The sequence below is a fragment of the Patiria miniata genome, unplaced genomic scaffold, assembly GCF_015706575.1.
Source record: "Patiria miniata isolate m_02_andy unplaced genomic scaffold, ASM1570657v1 HiC_scaffold_22, whole genome shotgun sequence".
Taxonomy (NCBI): domain Eukaryota; kingdom Metazoa; phylum Echinodermata; class Asteroidea; order Valvatida; family Asterinidae; genus Patiria; species Patiria miniata.
In genome coordinates, this window is record NW_024037061.1 from 9,331,815 (window position 1) to 9,348,057 (window position 16,243).

At 40.3% G+C, this 16,243-nt stretch overlaps 2 protein-coding genes across 2 annotated transcripts; one reads left to right on the forward strand and one right to left on the reverse strand.

The window, feature by feature from the left end:
* The first annotated feature begins 1,579 nt into the window (after nucleotides 1–1,579).
* Nucleotides 1,580–7,052, forward strand: LOC119730574. The gene is made up of 4 exons (XM_038203554.1): nucleotides 1,580–1,699; nucleotides 2,884–3,121; nucleotides 3,462–3,599; nucleotides 4,494–7,052. The coding sequence occupies exons 2-4, from the start codon at nucleotides 3,072–3,074 to the stop codon at nucleotides 6,154–6,156; spliced, it is 1,851 nt and encodes a 616-aa protein (XP_038059482.1). The 5' UTR covers nucleotides 1,580–1,699; nucleotides 2,884–3,071; the 3' UTR covers nucleotides 6,157–7,052.
* A 107-nt stretch (nucleotides 7,053–7,159) lies between these two features.
* On the reverse strand, nucleotides 7,160–11,301 carry LOC119730016. Its single transcript, XM_038202807.1, has 4 exons — nucleotides 10,870–11,301; nucleotides 9,602–9,717; nucleotides 9,272–9,333; nucleotides 7,160–8,667 (listed from the first exon to the last, which is right to left on the reverse strand). The coding sequence occupies exons 1-4, from the start codon at nucleotides 11,201–11,203 to the stop codon at nucleotides 7,395–7,397; spliced, it is 1,785 nt and encodes a 594-aa protein (XP_038058735.1). The 5' UTR covers nucleotides 11,204–11,301; the 3' UTR covers nucleotides 7,160–7,394.
* Nucleotides 11,302–16,243: the final 4,942 nt, after the last annotated feature.

The window sequence follows — 16,243 nt, forward strand, 5'->3', positions numbered from 1 at the left end:
TTTTCTCGTGAGTATTAATGTCTGTGGGAATAGCTTCATTCGTTTATGAGATGTGGCACATTTTTTCCATGTTGGGCATAATGAGAACCCCGCCCCCTTTTTTTATATGGCTGCCACGCCCCTAAAAGGGTGTGTTCGAGATGGCTCCACATCTGGAATTTTTTTCTTCATGAATGTCAATGTTTGAGGAAAGTTCCATTTCTCTTTGAGTGTGGGAACAATATTTCCAGGGTGGGCATAATGAAAACCCCGCCCCCCTATTTTTCTTATATGGTTGCCACGCCCCTAAAAGGGTGTGTTCGAGATGGCTCCACATCTGGAATTTTTTTTCTCATGAATATAAACGTGTGTGGGATGTTTTATTCGTTCATGAAATATGGGCACAATGTTTTCCAAAGTGGGCATAATAATTACCCCCCCCCTTTTCTTTTAATGGCTGCCACGCCCCCAAAAAGGTACTATTGTGGTGGCTCCGAATCTGGAAAACACTAATAATCTATATAATTATGTCTTTGTGAAGTTTCCTGCTTTTGTAACAAGTGGGAAAAACCATTTTCACTGCGGGAACGACAAGTCCCGCCCCCTTTTTTTAAATGGATGCCACGCCCCTAAAAGGGTAAATTTGCGATGGCTCCACATCTAAAACATTTTCTCGCATGAATATAAACATCTGTGCCAAGTTTCACGCTTTTATGCAAAAGTGCACAATTTTTCCACATATCCGCTGGACTAATAGCCATAAACACCGTCATATTCGCTCACAAAAACGATTCCCATTACACTTACAAGTAATTATATTTATTTTCAGAAGTATAGCTTAACATTTAATTGCAAGACCGTGCGTAGCTTGAATTATTCTCTGACAAAATTAGTATAGTACTATTTTGGTTTGTGATTCATCTCCTTTCACACAATATCACAAAGAGGTAAACGATGTCATTCCCTGATCAATCTAGGGACGGGAAGAAGTTTTTACTGATTACTTTGTAAAATTAAAGTTTTTTTACCTTTTAGATTGTAATTGGTTCATGTTCAGGTTTTTAAATAAATATATCAATCATTTGAATGAATCTCCATCCAATTTCTCGTGTGAGTGTTCAGCATATTATTAATACAATTATTCATTTCATTGATGGAGTAATTCAGTGTGCTCTAATGACCAATGTGCCAAAAATGAAATGGCAATTTACTTACAATCATTTTTGGGAGGAGAAGGGATTTAAAAAAAATAAGGGAAAAGGAAATGGGGGGTTCTTGAATTTCGAAAATGCATAATAAGAAAGTGTATATCAAGAAAGTGTGGAAAAGCTGTTTGGAGGGTAACTCTTCATCGTTCAGGGTTTTTTTTAAGATTGTTTTGGAGGAGCGCTTGAACTCCCTCCTGTAAGAAAAATTTCACTAAACAATCCATTTTCCAAAGTAAACAAAGTGAACGCGCAATGCGCGTTTACCCGTCTGACAGTAAACGCGCCGCCATTGTTCGGCCGCGCATTCGTGCACAAACACGGCGCGATGTCCTATCCAGTCTGTGTATATGGAGATCAATGCTTATAAGTTATAACAGATAGCAAAAATTGTCACTTTACAAAGCACTATGGGTAATCGAGTTGGCAATGAAAAATACGCACAGTACATACAGCTGTTCGGCCCGGCCGGCTGCGAAGCTAGCTCGCGTCACAAGCCAGGAGCCATAGTTAAGGTACGAACTTGTTATTATTAATTAAGCCTTGGGATTGCTATACGTTGGCCAATAATGGGGAAAACATCAACAGGATAACATTCTTCCCGAGAAGTTCATTGTAATTTTCCAACTTTTTGTACACATGTGTACATAATGACATAGAGCTAGGACCCGTATCCTGCCTTGTCCATTACATTAGAACTATTTTGTGCAACATAGGCCTACTTGTATAGTCAGATAGTCGTGTTCCCTAACGTTTTCGAAAATAGGCAACAATTTTGAGCTGCGGGTACGAGTTGACTCGGGTACGAGTCAACTCGGGTACGACTTGACTCGGGTACGAGTTGACTGGGGTACGACTTGACTCGGGTACGACCTAACTCGGGTACGACTTGACTTGGGTGTCAATTTTGGGGTACGAGTTGACTCGGGTACGAGTTAACTCGGGTACGAGTTGACCCATTTCCACGTGGCGCACTTCGACGTTTCACTCGACTTTCCTAATGCAGTGTTGCCAAACCTCTTCATTGTAAAACTTGAAATTGCTTCAGTCAAATACTGGTACCTTAATAATACATGCTGTTTAAAATTTGTGAACAATTTCAGTGTCATGAAATTAAGTCCGAAATTCAAAACGGTGGCGTCCGGAAATTGGGCACAAATTCAGCTGAGTGTTCCCTAACGTGGCGCACTTGAACAAATCTCAGAAAATCCCACATTAACATTTAAGAATTTCTTTAAAATTGATAAATTCTGATAAATCATTATAACCTACACTTACATACCCAGCTACAAGTTTGTGGAGAAATTATTTTCTTATTTTTGGGCGCATTTTAAAAGAGTTCATTGTGCACTTAAAAAAAAAATGGGAAAATCATGCCCAAATAGAATTTCATTGGAACTTTGTAGCGGGTACGTAAACTCAAGATTTATGAGCAGGAATGTTTATAGAGCTTGATGAAATTTCACTAATTGTGAAATTTGAGGTAAAAATGTTGCTCTAGCAAGGCACCGGAGGCGCAAAATCAAAGTGCGCCACATTAGGGGCCGTGCCACGTTAGGGTACATCAACAATACGTGGTCCACAGATAGCAATATAGATGGTCATTTTAAGGAAAAGTGTTAAGAATTTTGAAATTTTAATATGCATGCAGCTTTAAATTTTGGAGGTAACTTTATCATGTTTTTTTGTTTTCCGGTAGGCTTTTATTGTGTCTCCTGATGTGCTGCTTGTCGACATGTCCTGTACAGTCTGGCTGCACCTTTATTCTCAACCCTCTGCAGCTAGTGTAACATGCACGGCACTTCATGACCTCAACTGAATAGTGTGCACATCAAGTTTTCCTCAGTAATCAGCATTTTCTCTCCAAGTGAGATTGTGATATCAATCATGCATTGTGCAGCAGCATCCTGTGTGAACAATTCAAAATACAGGGATAGGTAAGGATTGTTGATTTTGACCAACTTACTAAACCCTATAAAGTGAACTCTCATTATTCATGTAGCAAACTTAAACAGCGAAATTACAAACAGGACCTTCATAAAAGAACGCTGCAAAATAAAATAATTTAATGAGACTCGGGATCTCAGATTTTGCATTTTCTCTTTATAACAGGATTTTGCCCTGATAAAGAGTGCCCTTTACCAGCGGCGTAACTAGGGTCATACTTCCGAGGGGGCACCCGGGGGTGCACAAATTTTTCAAGGGGGGCACTGAATATATCTATTTTATATAGTCTGTATAATTTTGTATAATTTTATCCCTTATATAATTCTTCAGGTTGATTGTTATGCCACATGTAATTGAACTACAGTTCCATAAGGCACATGCAGAGGACTACACTAAATGGGAAAAGAAGCTTGACAAGACGGATTACAGGGTGTCACAGTATACAAGAATTTGCAGTAATCACTTCAAGTAAGTCCTTCCTTTTTAATACATGTACTTGTTGAAAACTGTGCGGTATTCTTTGTTAGTTTCAGTTTCATTCATTTTGCATCATACTTAGTTCATGTGATGCGACAATGTTCACAAACTGTATATTCTCATGATTCTATTGCGATAGGTCAATTGTAAGTTATCATATTCTTGTATTTGTATATTTTCTGATGATTTGCATACAGTGGCGTCGCCAAGGGGGGGGGGGGCCAGGGGGGGGGGCACGTGCCCCCCCTGGAAAACTTAGTGCCCCCCCGAGTGCCCCCCCATCAAATGCTGGTGCCCCCTATCCTCTGCAAAATTCTGCGCGTTGTTAAAATCATTACCTCAAAAATAGCAATTTCTTGAGATATCTTCAGATCGAATTTAGCATCAAATGTGGCACCATTTTGCATCTAGCCCATCCTCCGTATGCGAAAATTTTCATGCACCCCCTCCCCTTAGACCCCTCCCCCAGGACGGCGATCCGTATCCACCTAAGTGCCCCCCATCAAATGCTGGTGCCCCCCCAGTGCCCCCCCCCCCCCCCCCCGACTGAAAAGTCTGGTGATGCCACTGTTTGCATATGACATGTTTGTGCATGGAAGAACAATTTTGATTATCTGAAATGTCATAGCATGGCTGTTCTGCATGCATCTCCCACCGTAGTGTCTGTAAAAATCCAGAATAGTTGCAAGAATGAGTGTTGTTTTAATACTTGTCTCAGGTTATGAATTTGTGCATATTTTGAGCTTATAGATTTGTGCGCAAACATGGATGCTATCAGCAGCGTTTGCTCTTTGTTAGGAGTTAGATCTCTAGTAATGTAATTAAGCTCTGTGACTGTTTCACCTTTCTTCCCTAATAAAATACTTTTAACATTTCACATCACAGGTATGGTAAGCCATTAGCAGGGAGTTCTGTTCCTACACTGTACATGCGTTCCTACCCGGACTGGGCATTGTCAAGAAAACAGGCAGCTAAGGAAGTTGCAGCAGTAGAAAATGGACTGATTTGTCATGCATTGGTGCATGTGTGTAAGTATCTGGACCCACAGACAACAACTAGACTTGCGGAGCAGCTGAGAGTACAACCTGGAAAGAACAGTGACTGTATTTTCCAAAAATTGCTGTCCATGTCTAGTACTGAGGCTAGACAGTTATTACAGCAAGTTGCACCAATTGTGCCGGGAGGAAAATGTTTAGAGGCCCTCCATATTTATAGATATGGAGCCTTGTGTGAAGGGACCGGTTGGTTATCGGCTCAGTTTCAGCCCACTAAAGTTGACTCTGTCTGCGCTAATAAAAGGAAAGACTGTAATCCTTATTCAATACCTGCCTCCCATTCATATGCCAAACCTGAAACATTCAAACAGTCCACAGAGATGGTTCATTGTGGACACCAGTGTAATAGAAAAGAGGGTGTAGCTTGGAGGAAGCACAACAATAAAAAACAAAGATTAACAGCAGTGGAATGTAAAGAAGAAGTACTTTATGAAAATTACTTCCATGGAGATTCAACTCTTAGGGAAACACAAAATATCCAGCTAAGTGAAAAAATCACTGAACCTGAAAGTGCATTGAAGTGCACACAGCAGATCATGAAAGGACCAAAAGTGTCCATCGAGTCAATAAAGCATTCTGATGAACTTATTCAGCTTCATACCGGGTTGCCGTCATATCAGTACTTCAAGTGGATTTATAAAGAAGTTGACAAGGCATCAGAAAATATGAAATATTGGCATGGTAATGGATCAAAAAAGGCCAAAAAATATATAGAAACCAACCAGAAAAAGCCTGGACCAAGTCGAGTGGTGTCTAAAGAAAATGAACTCCTGATAACTTTAATGAAGTTAAGACTTAACATGATGGAGGAGTACCTGGCATACCTTTTTAATGTTAAGCAGCCCACAGTCTCCTCCATATTATCCACATGGATTCCGTTGTTGAGCCATGAACTGTCTGGATTGATTTACTGGCCTGAAGTGGAGGAAATCAAACTTTGCTATCAAGATTGTTTTAAGAGATGGCCAGGCATTAGAGCACTATTAGATTGTTTTGAAATCCCAACCCAGAAACCATCGCATGTAGAGGCAAATACACAAGTATTTTCATCGTATAAGAATCGGGCCACCACCAAATTCTGCCTTGCTTGTACACCAGGAGGATCTATCTCCTTCATATCACCCCCAGCAGGTGGAAACATGTCGGACAAGGAGATTGTCATTGCATGCAACCTTCCCCAAAAATTCTCCCCTGGTGATAAGTGTATGGTTGACAAAGGTTTCCTTATCAAAGGGGAGTTGTTGGAGTATGGTGTTGAACTTATCCATCCACCTTTTGTACATAAAGGCCAGCCTTTCACTGAGGAAAAGAATAGATGGAGCAAGCAAATTGCACATGCTCGAATTCACATTGAGCGCGTCATTGGTAGGTTACGTGACTACAAGTACTTGTCAAGTGAAATACCAGTGTCTCAACTGGATTTGATAGGTCCTGCAGCTAGGGTATGTTGTGCTCTTACCAACCTTAAAAGTTCTGTTGTTGGAAAGAGTTAGTGGTGAACAAAAAATGCTACATTTTAATAAAATGTTCACCCATTAGTTAATGTTTATGATGATGTGAATGTTGTTTAATACAGCTGTGCATCAGTGTGCAAAAACTACAGAGCTTATGTTTTTGTTGGGGGATGTTTGTTCATTTTGATCAAACAAAACTAAGATGATGATTGCGATGATAATTTAAAAAAACAGATATTAAAATGAACCAGGCCTGACTTTTTAACCAGAGGTTATCAGTTTTCATTTGAATGAAGTACTCAAAAAAAGTATGCACAATGAGAGTTATCATTCAATATGAGAGTTTGTTCTGCGTCTGTATAATTTAATACATTTATTTACATGAACCGTTTCACTGGTAATTCCTGACCCTCTCAGTGAGATAGCAACTGTGGCATACATTGTAAACATGGTAAATGAAGTTTTTACCAATGGCATTATTGATGCTTTTTTCTTAATAGTTGTTCTCATACAAACTGATTATACAATGTTTACCTGAGGATTTTAAATATTTAACAAACTTGAATTTGCAATAAATATGGTAAATTTTAGTTTAATGAATAATGAACCCGGTGAGTAGATGTATATACATGTATATATATGAAAAATATATATATGTGCAATTAATGCCCTTTAGTTTATATTAATTAATAAATTATTAAATACATATACAACTGTAGAATAAGAAATCCAATGGATTAGTCCCTTTGGAGACATATCTGTCATTATATTAGTTCTGTTTGAAAAAGTTTTACATATACCTTCCAGCATTCTTGTTGAAATCCCTGTGCAGTGCTGCACTACACCTTGGAAACCATACCCCATAATTAATTTGTGAAGATTCAAATGACAATATATATACATTGAACTGCAATAAACTGTGAATGTTTCATTCAGAAAATCATTTTCCTTATTTTGCACCTTTATTTTACAAGTGTTTGTTATGAAAACAACTTGTTCTGGAAAATCTGTCTTTTTCCTCTCAAAAGTTATATATTTTCCCCCAGTTTGATAGGACTGAATCATTCTACATGTACATGTATATAAGGGTTGAACATGTTATTTTTTTGTTCACTCAAAAAGCCAGTGGTGAAGTATCCATTTCTAAACAGAATCCCCCATCAGTTTGTCCACTGTGCAGAATACAATCAAAAGCCCTGTCGATGAAATTAAGATTTAAAAAATGGAGGTGGAGTTTTGGGTCAAGGAAATTTGAACAACAATATACAATACTTGCTTTAAGGTTCAGTTTGCATTTCCTTATATTTCAGTGCAATTTTCTTTTCTACAGCTCCAGTTTCAAGCTCAGACAGGACTGCATTGGCCCAGAAACTTGATGCCTTGTGTTTCATTTGATTGATTATTTCATCATTTCTGTAAACACGTTGTATCAACATACTATCTTCTTTTGCTTCAGTCATCAACACAAAGTCACAGTATTTCCTATCTGTGCAGAACAACTGACACTGAACCTGGGCATAGTAATTGTGGGTTGTTCTCAGGCTTACTTTGTCTTCGTCAACTGTGAGGCAGGTTTTCCCTTTGGATGCATATTGTGTTACAGTTAGTGATTTGTCTTTAAAGGGACACTTCACTTCCACAAGTCCTGCTCCACAACACTTGCAGTTTACATAACCATCTGGACTGGCTGCAATAAATGGGTGACTACTGGATATGCAAAGTCCAATCTTTTCCAAGTTGAAATGTCTATGTGTTCTGCGCATCTTCATCAGATATTTAGATTTTGCTACAGCTTCATGTTTTTTACCATAGGTGGTGGCTGGTGATACAAAGTCCTTATAGTAAGACATCACAGTAGCAATGATGCTATGTGTGGAGCCAGTAAGGTTCCCAGATTCATCCACGTGTTTCGTAACAGCCCCCATGTTAGAGGCAGTTATGCGCCCAACTCTGTGTTTGTGCCACATATGTGATTCTGCCTGTTGACATGTTGATTCAGCCAACCACTCTCTACTGCGACCACTACAGGCCATCTCTTTTGTCATAGCTGTGTATGTGGCTGCATCAGTACCTGCACTTTTCTTCACTTCTCTAAAGGCATCTACAACAGATGAAACTCTAATTGGTGAAGATGATGATATATCTTCATCTAATGTGGAATTTAGATGATTGATATCCGGCTTTGATGTCAATGTTGGGTGAACATGCCTTTGATGTGCTGCATATAAGAGCACTGCAGCCTTACCATTTGATATGTCAGCCAAACTATCTAAATCATAATCGCATAGCTTTCTTACTTTCTTGTTTACCACAGCGCGGGGATCAAACATGTCCCTTCGACCCTTCCTATTGTCACACATTGAAGACGACACTTTGGGTGTTTTAATGTCTTTCAGGAATGCCGATGTCTTTAATTTCTGGTTAAGATTGCTGCTGCTTGGCCTGTGCCACTGTTGAAGCTGGCTTGTGCATGACTCACTGGAACCACATTCCACTTGTTGTGTCACAAATGACAATAGTGCTGCAACGTGTTTACACAAACCGCTGAGCCTAAATTTGTTAAGAGAAGGGAGATAAAAAAGAAGAACATAAAAAACAATAAACAACAGAAAACAGATTGTTGCACTTCAGCCTTTCCAAACTACACAAATTACACAATAACAGACCAATTTTGTTCAGAATGATTATTTTTCTTTCTCAATCACCATCTGTTGGTAAATGGTAAACTAATCAGCCCTCCCCTCAAAACCCCCCAAAAATTAACTTGAGTGTGACACCCTACAGCAGAAGCACACTCAGAATTTAAGAACAAATACAGCAGCTCCCTTTTGAATGGGAAATTCAACGTCAATGCCCAGTTTCAGTGATTTCAAGTTTTAGGCTTGTTAATACTTCATTCCAATTTGTGAGCAAAACTAATTTATTACCTTAAGTGTAATGGCAGATTTCACAAATGAAGAACATTTGCGGAGTTTGTGACATTCGCATGGCTTTGCATTTGTGTGAAGTGTGAACTTGTCTTTTTTTATAAAAAAATACAGTTTGCAACTTCATATGGCCCATTTGTTATGTACGGTCATGAATCTCACCCTGCAATGCAATGACAATCTGCCTGATGTATAACACCTGTATTTTTAAATACAAGGATCCACACCATTTATGGCTGCTCATGAACTCTTGTTTGTGGTACAACCAGTCCTCGAATGTAGCTGAGCCCTGTTGAAAAAATAAGTAAATGACTTGTTAATTCCCTCATTTGTCATTTGCAGATTTAGACACTTTGTAAACATATCACACTTCAAGAATTAGTACACTGTACATTGTATACATGCACATGTACATGTAAATTTTTCAACCACACCATTCATATGTACTCAGTCAATGGTCAAGAGAAACATGTGATAAATACAGTGTACATGTAGAACAGCCCCCAAAAGAAATGTGGTTGCAATCTCCCATTCATTTTGATATTTGTCTCACCTACAATATCACTGATGTGGTGGTGTTCAACTGTGTGCACCCTGCCCCTGGAAACTGCCATGCTCCTTCCTTGACCGAGAGATTTGCTGCCATCTGTACTTATCTCAAGTTCTTTGTTTCCTGATTAGAGGAATTAGGTTTTGCAAATTAGATAGCTTTCTTAATACATGTACATGGTCGTCACGGTGATGGTCTATATGTATACATGTAAAGTAGCCTTAGTTTAGGGCCACGCTACTGGACTCCTTCCATATCAGTAGCCCTATAAACATGTGAAAAAAATCACAGGGGGAAATTTTGAAAACTAGTTTTTTCCCTTAAACTATGCGCCGTGAAATTTCACATACACTCTCACTTACCCATGCCAGGTGATTTCTCACAAAAAGTGCAATATCCTGATTTCTACTTTTCTCTTAACTCAAAATTTCTCTCCAACTTTGGAGCCAAATTTCACGAAAAGTAGAAATGAGGATATTACCCTTTTTGAGAAAGAGCACATACAAGGCATGGCATGGTATATGGTGAATACCCGGTGAAAGTGTATGTGGAATATCAGGGCTCATAGTTCCGGAAGAAGAAATATATTGTTCAAAATTTTCCCCTGTGATTGTGTACACATGTGTTTAGGGCCAAGGATTATGGAGAGAGTCCAGTGCACTAGGCGGCTACTACTACAAGTAGTCCTAGTAACTTGGACCCAAATATCACCTTTTTAATATGGCCGTTTTCCGTGACATTTTTTTTGGGGGGGGGGGATAAGTGTGGGAGGTCAGGGGGGTCGATGTGCAGACATTTTGTACCGCGATCCGTAGGGCTTTCACTTGAACTCTACTAGCCTATCACCCGACCATGTCCAAATATTAAAAAGGTGATATTTGGGTCCAAGTTACTTGGAATACTACTACAGTATATAAAGATGGTACATGTACATAATGTACCATTACTATACTGTACATCATGTACATGTTTGTTGCAAAATATACATGACAATTGTCAAAGGCTAACACAGTTACTCATTGGAACTTGATGCACTTTTTACCCAAATTATTATATTAAACATTTTAATAGTAAGCAAATTTAAAAAAAAAAAATCATTCCAAACCATTTTTCACACTCCCAGAAATGTAAATTGTAATCATGGTAATCAGGTGATAAATCTCTAAAATCACTAAGTGTCACCGTGAGACTAGACCAGGTCAGACTAAATAATTTTCTTTGTCTTTGAACTTAAAAGACTGTAAACGTTACATCATACATGTATGAGTGACTTACGTGTCCGGAAATAATGGTTTACTTTTTCTTCTGTAATTGGTGGAAGATTTGCGGATGTACCTTCCCAGCCATCGAGAGTGAGGGGGTGAGGCAACTTAAATTGTTCTCCAAAGCGAAGCTTTCTCTCCCGGCTTTCACGTCTGCTCAGTTCTTCGTTACTGGCCGTGGGCACTATGGGGAGTCCCAACTTCAATGCATAGAACAGCCGCTTTTGCAGACAGTCTTTAGAACCGCTTTTCGGAACGTCCACTTTTGACAGAAATTCCTGCAATGTTTTCACGTCGAACTGCCTGACACATCCCCAAAGTTCTTCATCAGTGACTTCAAGGTTCATGCTGAACAAATTACTCAACTTCTTAAAACGATAAAAATAAAAATGATAATTATGGTTACACTTTCAAACTAGGCGCTCTTTGTACGTACGGGTACGGGTACGACGCGACGTGACGAAAAAGTATTAACAAATTTCCTTACCAACAATTTTTCCCACTGTCCTTTGCGCGCGCATGCGCAGTGGCAAAATCGAGCTATCTGTTATAAGGCCCATGTGCATAGGGGTGCGCGCCTGATAAATTCCCATAGACACTAGTGCTAAATGTCCATACTTCAAAATTCATTTAAAAATACTCAGAACTCTCACAGGTATTCAAGCTGCACAGAAAAATGATGATCAACATGTCATCTTTCATTTTCTTTTCAATTTTGGGTGGGTTGACCATTGACTTTTTGAGATATTCTCACCCAAATAAGAACACCCCTAAAACGAATGATGTTTCCCGAACTGGAAAAGTAGCCATTTTGAAAAAGAATCCCTCCACAACATGGCTAAATAGCGCCACTTTCGAGCCCAATATCATCCAAAATGCTCAGAATTGGAAGCTCCAAGTCCAGGCCAGAGGTTCAGTGCCACATGTCTTCAATTCCCCAATTCCATGGTTCTCAGAACTCTCTAATATAGAATATTTTGAGGGTATAACTTTTATTTATGAGCTCGGCGGACGGATTTTTGGTCTATTTACAGGCGTGCACCCTTTAATAGCAGGCAACTCTCAAATTTTAACACAAAACCACATTCAGGAGAAGTAGAATATCTTCAAAGTCATTATTTTGAAAAAAAAATGAAAAATATTGCCCCTCGGAGAAACCACAGGGGCTAATGTGTAGGGTGTGGCTATGGTGTTTTCTACTGTTTTGAATAGGAAAATACAGCTTGTGTGCATGCAATATGCACATGGAAGTTGTTTTTTCTTTCCTTCTCACTTCAAATTTTGCCACATATTCCTTTCTTTTACATTTGCAATGTGTGTGAACTATTTTCTTGGTTCATCTGGGGTCACTTTGTGGTGGCCATAACCACTTTAGGGGCGGATCAAGGGTGAAAAGAAGGGGGGGATAAATTAATTTCAGCACAGCTTTAACATTTTGTATATGCAACTGTACAGGGTGCCCTGTATTTTAATGGTGGCATGTAACATAAGCAACATTACAACAGTAGTATTTTGGTCATTTCTTAAATTACTGCAAGCAATGAACACCCTTGAAAGATCAAAAACTGTACACAATGGGCCTTGATGTTGTGCACTAATCCCTAGCGGTGGCTGCCTTTTATTCTCTGAAAGTACATGCTGAAGATTTATTATATGACCCTATTTATGACTCCCTGGCCCTGTCCCCATCACAGCCCAGCCTCTTTAGTACTAGCTGGGCTAATTACTGTCTCCAAAGATTCCATTGTAAAACACCTATCTTCCATCCCCCACCCACCCACCCACCACCCCCCCCCCATAAAATAACAAAAGAAATAAACTCTCTGTACAGACTGGCTTCTGAATTATTAACCAAACTTGTGCTGTATAGTCATCACTCTGGCATTGAGAGTTAGTGTGACCACATGCATTCTGTCACATGCTCACACAGGGAAAAAACAATCTCAATTTTGCAAAACCAGCTATTTCTGCAGCAGTTTCAGTATGGGTCGATTGGGACGAGCAGTGTACAAAAGGAAGAAAAGCTGGTTCCAGAATGGCCATAAACTATTCCCTGCAAAGTGTAAATCCCCAATCAGTCATTTTCAGATGAACTCACCAACAGTGTACACAAGGCCAACACAACAGCAGATGCAACTTGCTGTTGAAAGAGATGAGCGGGGGTTCATCTGTACCACGCCCAATGCAGTGCCGACAAGGAAAGTCATGCTGCTTCGACCAAACGTTGCTGAAACTACTCCCCTTGACAAACTCCAACTCAAGAAGGAAGCAGTACCACAGCCCCTCTGTAGAAGAGAACTCCAGCACCAGAGCCCAGCTGATCAGTCAGATGGAGGGAAGCGAGCAGCCTACCGGTTCGTCGACATCAATTCTGCAGTCGACTTGGGAGCGCAGGCTATCCTAGATCACCAACGCACACATCCTGATTGCAGCGGCCGGCCCACATTGATCTATGCCAGATGCTGAGGAGCGACGAGGTTTGGCTGTGTCCGAGGTACTGTCCTGCCAAAAGTGTGGGTTCTGCACTGACAAGACAAAACTGTTCACCGAAATTCCACAGACGGGGAGAGGACGACGGACTGCCACTCCCAACATGGCGTTCCAGGTTGGTCTTTACAACACCGGCATTGCAGCTGCTGGGGCTAGGCGGCTGTTGTCTGCAATGGACACAACTGTTCCCTCGATAAGTAGCCTGCAAAGTACATCAAACAAATGTGGTGAAATTATCACCACAGAAAATGAAACGGACATGTGCAACAAGAGAAAAATCGTGAAAGACATTCATGAACTGCAGGGTTACGAGAGACACAGCGCAATTGCAGTGGAAACTGACAGACAATATAATAATCCCCTTCGAAACTGTCGCAAGAAAACACCCTTCGTCGCAGCCACCCAGACAAGAGATGTTGTCGTTGAAAATGTGACAACCAGCAAGTATGTTGTCATGTACCACCAGGAGAACAAACTTTGCAAAAAATGTGACATTGACGGAGCGAGGGATCACAAGCACGCAGGGAAATGCACGGCCACTCGTCCACCGAACTTCAATATGGGAGATGAGCGCAACGGGGGCATTCAGTGCGCCCAAAAACTTTTAAACTGTAAAGAACCTTTGTTTGTAAATAGGGTGACAACAGATGCCGACGGTTGTCTGGCACGGGGTATAACATCACATATGCAAAGTAAGGTGGCAGGTATGGAAACTGAACATTCGTTAGATCCGCCTCATTTAAACCGATCACTCTGTACGGCCATAAGTCGTGCAAAATTCAGTAAAGAGATGTTTCCAGGCAAAAATAAAAGGGCAAAGAAAAACATTCAAGATCGATTTGCCGATGACGTCAGCCACAGGGCACAGGCCGAGGCTGCTGCTATACTGAAAAAAAGCGGTGGGAACACTTCCCAAATGACGACCATGGCTAGAAATGCAGCAAGTGCCATTGTTCAATGTTACATGGGGAATCACGGCCTTTGCAAAAAGTGGTCCCAAATTTGTATGGGTGGTAAATATCGGTTTCCATACCTGCCAGTCGATGCCCGTGGCAAACTGAAATTAGCAACTTGTGATGAACAGACTCTCATCAAACTCCTAGGCAAACGACTTGGCCAAGAAGCCCTTGAAAAAACTAAATATGGCACCAGTACTCAAAAAGCAGAATCAATGAACCATGCCTTTGCAGTAACCAACCCTAAGGCCACACTAACCTTCTCAAGAAATGGTTCTTGTCGATCGAGACCATAGCGCAGTGCACTTGGTGAATAACAGACACGCCAATTCAATAGTCAAAAAGTGCGCAGCTGCCGGTTGCCCAGTAACTGCAGGCTCCCCAGCTGCAAAAGCCCTTGCTGAAATGGATAAGAAACAAAAACAGTATGTTAAACGTGCTAAAGGTCAGGAGTACAAAACACGCAGAGCACAATTGCGTTCTCAAAGATTCCAGCTGTATTATGCCACACGGCCACTGTATAAACGTGGCCAACTGGATCCTAAGCCAGACGATGGTTTGAAAAATGTCTGCCACATCATCCAATCTGAACACAATTACTGCAAACGTTTTTAAATTATGTTTTTGGAATGTAACTGACAAATTTATTGTTCATTACGATACCTTAAAGCAGGCACACCCGGTACCCATCGTGCCCTTGGCACTGCTTGAGTCGTTTGCAGACTTTTCTGCTATTATTTACAGCCCTAGGTTCCAGGGACAAATGCTCGAAACAAACGCACAATGAATTCTGGCACAGGTGACTTACATCCCACTCCCGTGGCATATTTACATTTCCGGTGTGTGCCATGTAAGCCGCCCTGTGCACAGACTTCAGAGTGCGTTTGTTCGAGCCTGGCATTTTCAGGGAAATGATGCCATAGGATTTTTTTATGCATCCCCGCCAAAGCCGGCATCCTTTTGAAGGCTGAAATCTGCTCTTTTTTGCAATCGCCCATTTAATTCTGGCGCACCACGACTCCATGTCGGCCATTTTGTCTCAGTGTTTTTCAGGAGCCCAGAAATCCATTGGCTAAAAGTTTTTTACCTTGGATGTGAATGTCCACCCTTCACCATCCATTTTATTACAAGTCAAAATTTGATTTGTACAAGCTCAAACAAGTACAAACAATATTATTCACTTATTTTTGTCTGAATAAAGAAAGAACTGTGCCTTCTCTGTGTTCGATTTCAATAATAACCAATTAAAATACCCCGAAATGGAAACAAAATAAGAACATGCAGAGACTGGGGTGAATGACTCATTGTTTACATTTTTTTAACGGTTCACTTACATGTAAATGCTAACTTCCACAGTGTGTTTTGAATAAAAACCTGAAAAATCAAAGATACAGAGTGTAAAATGTTTGTTTTCATATCTATTTTAACTCAATTTAAGCTTATTTTGTACTTACAGCAATAAAAAGCACACGTTGAAATCCCCCGTCATAACAACATGGCCGCCACCACTCAGGATCTATAGGGTGCGCGCCTGCAAATAAATTCCCATAGACACTAGTGCTAAATGTCCATACTTCAAAATTCATTTAAAAATACTCAGAACTCTCACAGGTATTCAAGCTGCACAGAAAAATGATGATCAACATGTCATCTTTCATTTTCTTTTCAATTTTGGGTGGGTTGACCATTGACTTTTTGAGATATTCTCACCCAAATAAGAACACCCCTAAAACGAATGATGTTTCCCGAACTGGAAAAGTAGCCATATGGCTAAATAGCGCCACTTTCGAGCCCAATATCATCCAAAATGCTCAGAATTGGAAGCTCCAAGTCCAGGCCAGAGGTTCAGTGCCACATGTCTTCAATTCCCCAATTCCATGGTTCTCAGAACTCTCTAATATAGAATATTTTGAGGGTATAACTTTTATTTATGAGCTCGGC

What these genes read in the sequence shown, in the direction of transcription:
- LOC119730016 (XM_038202807.1), bottom strand. Translation starts at nt 11,203, where the DNA reads ATGAACCTTGAAGTCACTGATGAAGAACTTTGGGGATGTGTCAGGCAG. An exon ending in AAACCATTATTTCCGGACAC is followed by an intron (nt 9,718 to 10,869) that starts GTAAGTCACTCA and finishes TCCTCTAATCAG; the next exon opens with GAAACAAAGAACTTGAGATA. An exon ending in ACCACCACATCAGTGATATT is followed by an intron (nt 9,334 to 9,601) that starts GTAGGTGAGACA and finishes TTTTTTCAACAG; the next exon opens with GGCTCAGCTACATTCGAGGA.
- LOC119730574 (XM_038203554.1), top strand. Translation starts at nt 3,072, where the DNA reads ATGCATTGTGCAGCAGCATCCTGTGTGAACAATTCAAAATACAGGGAT. An exon ending in AATTCAAAATACAGGGATAG is followed by an intron (nt 3,122 to 3,461) that starts GTAAGGATTGTT and finishes ATAATTCTTCAG; the next exon opens with GTTGATTGTTATGCCACATG. An exon ending in ATTTGCAGTAATCACTTCAA is followed by an intron (nt 3,600 to 4,493) that starts GTAAGTCCTTCC and finishes TTCACATCACAG; the next exon opens with GTATGGTAAGCCATTAGCAG.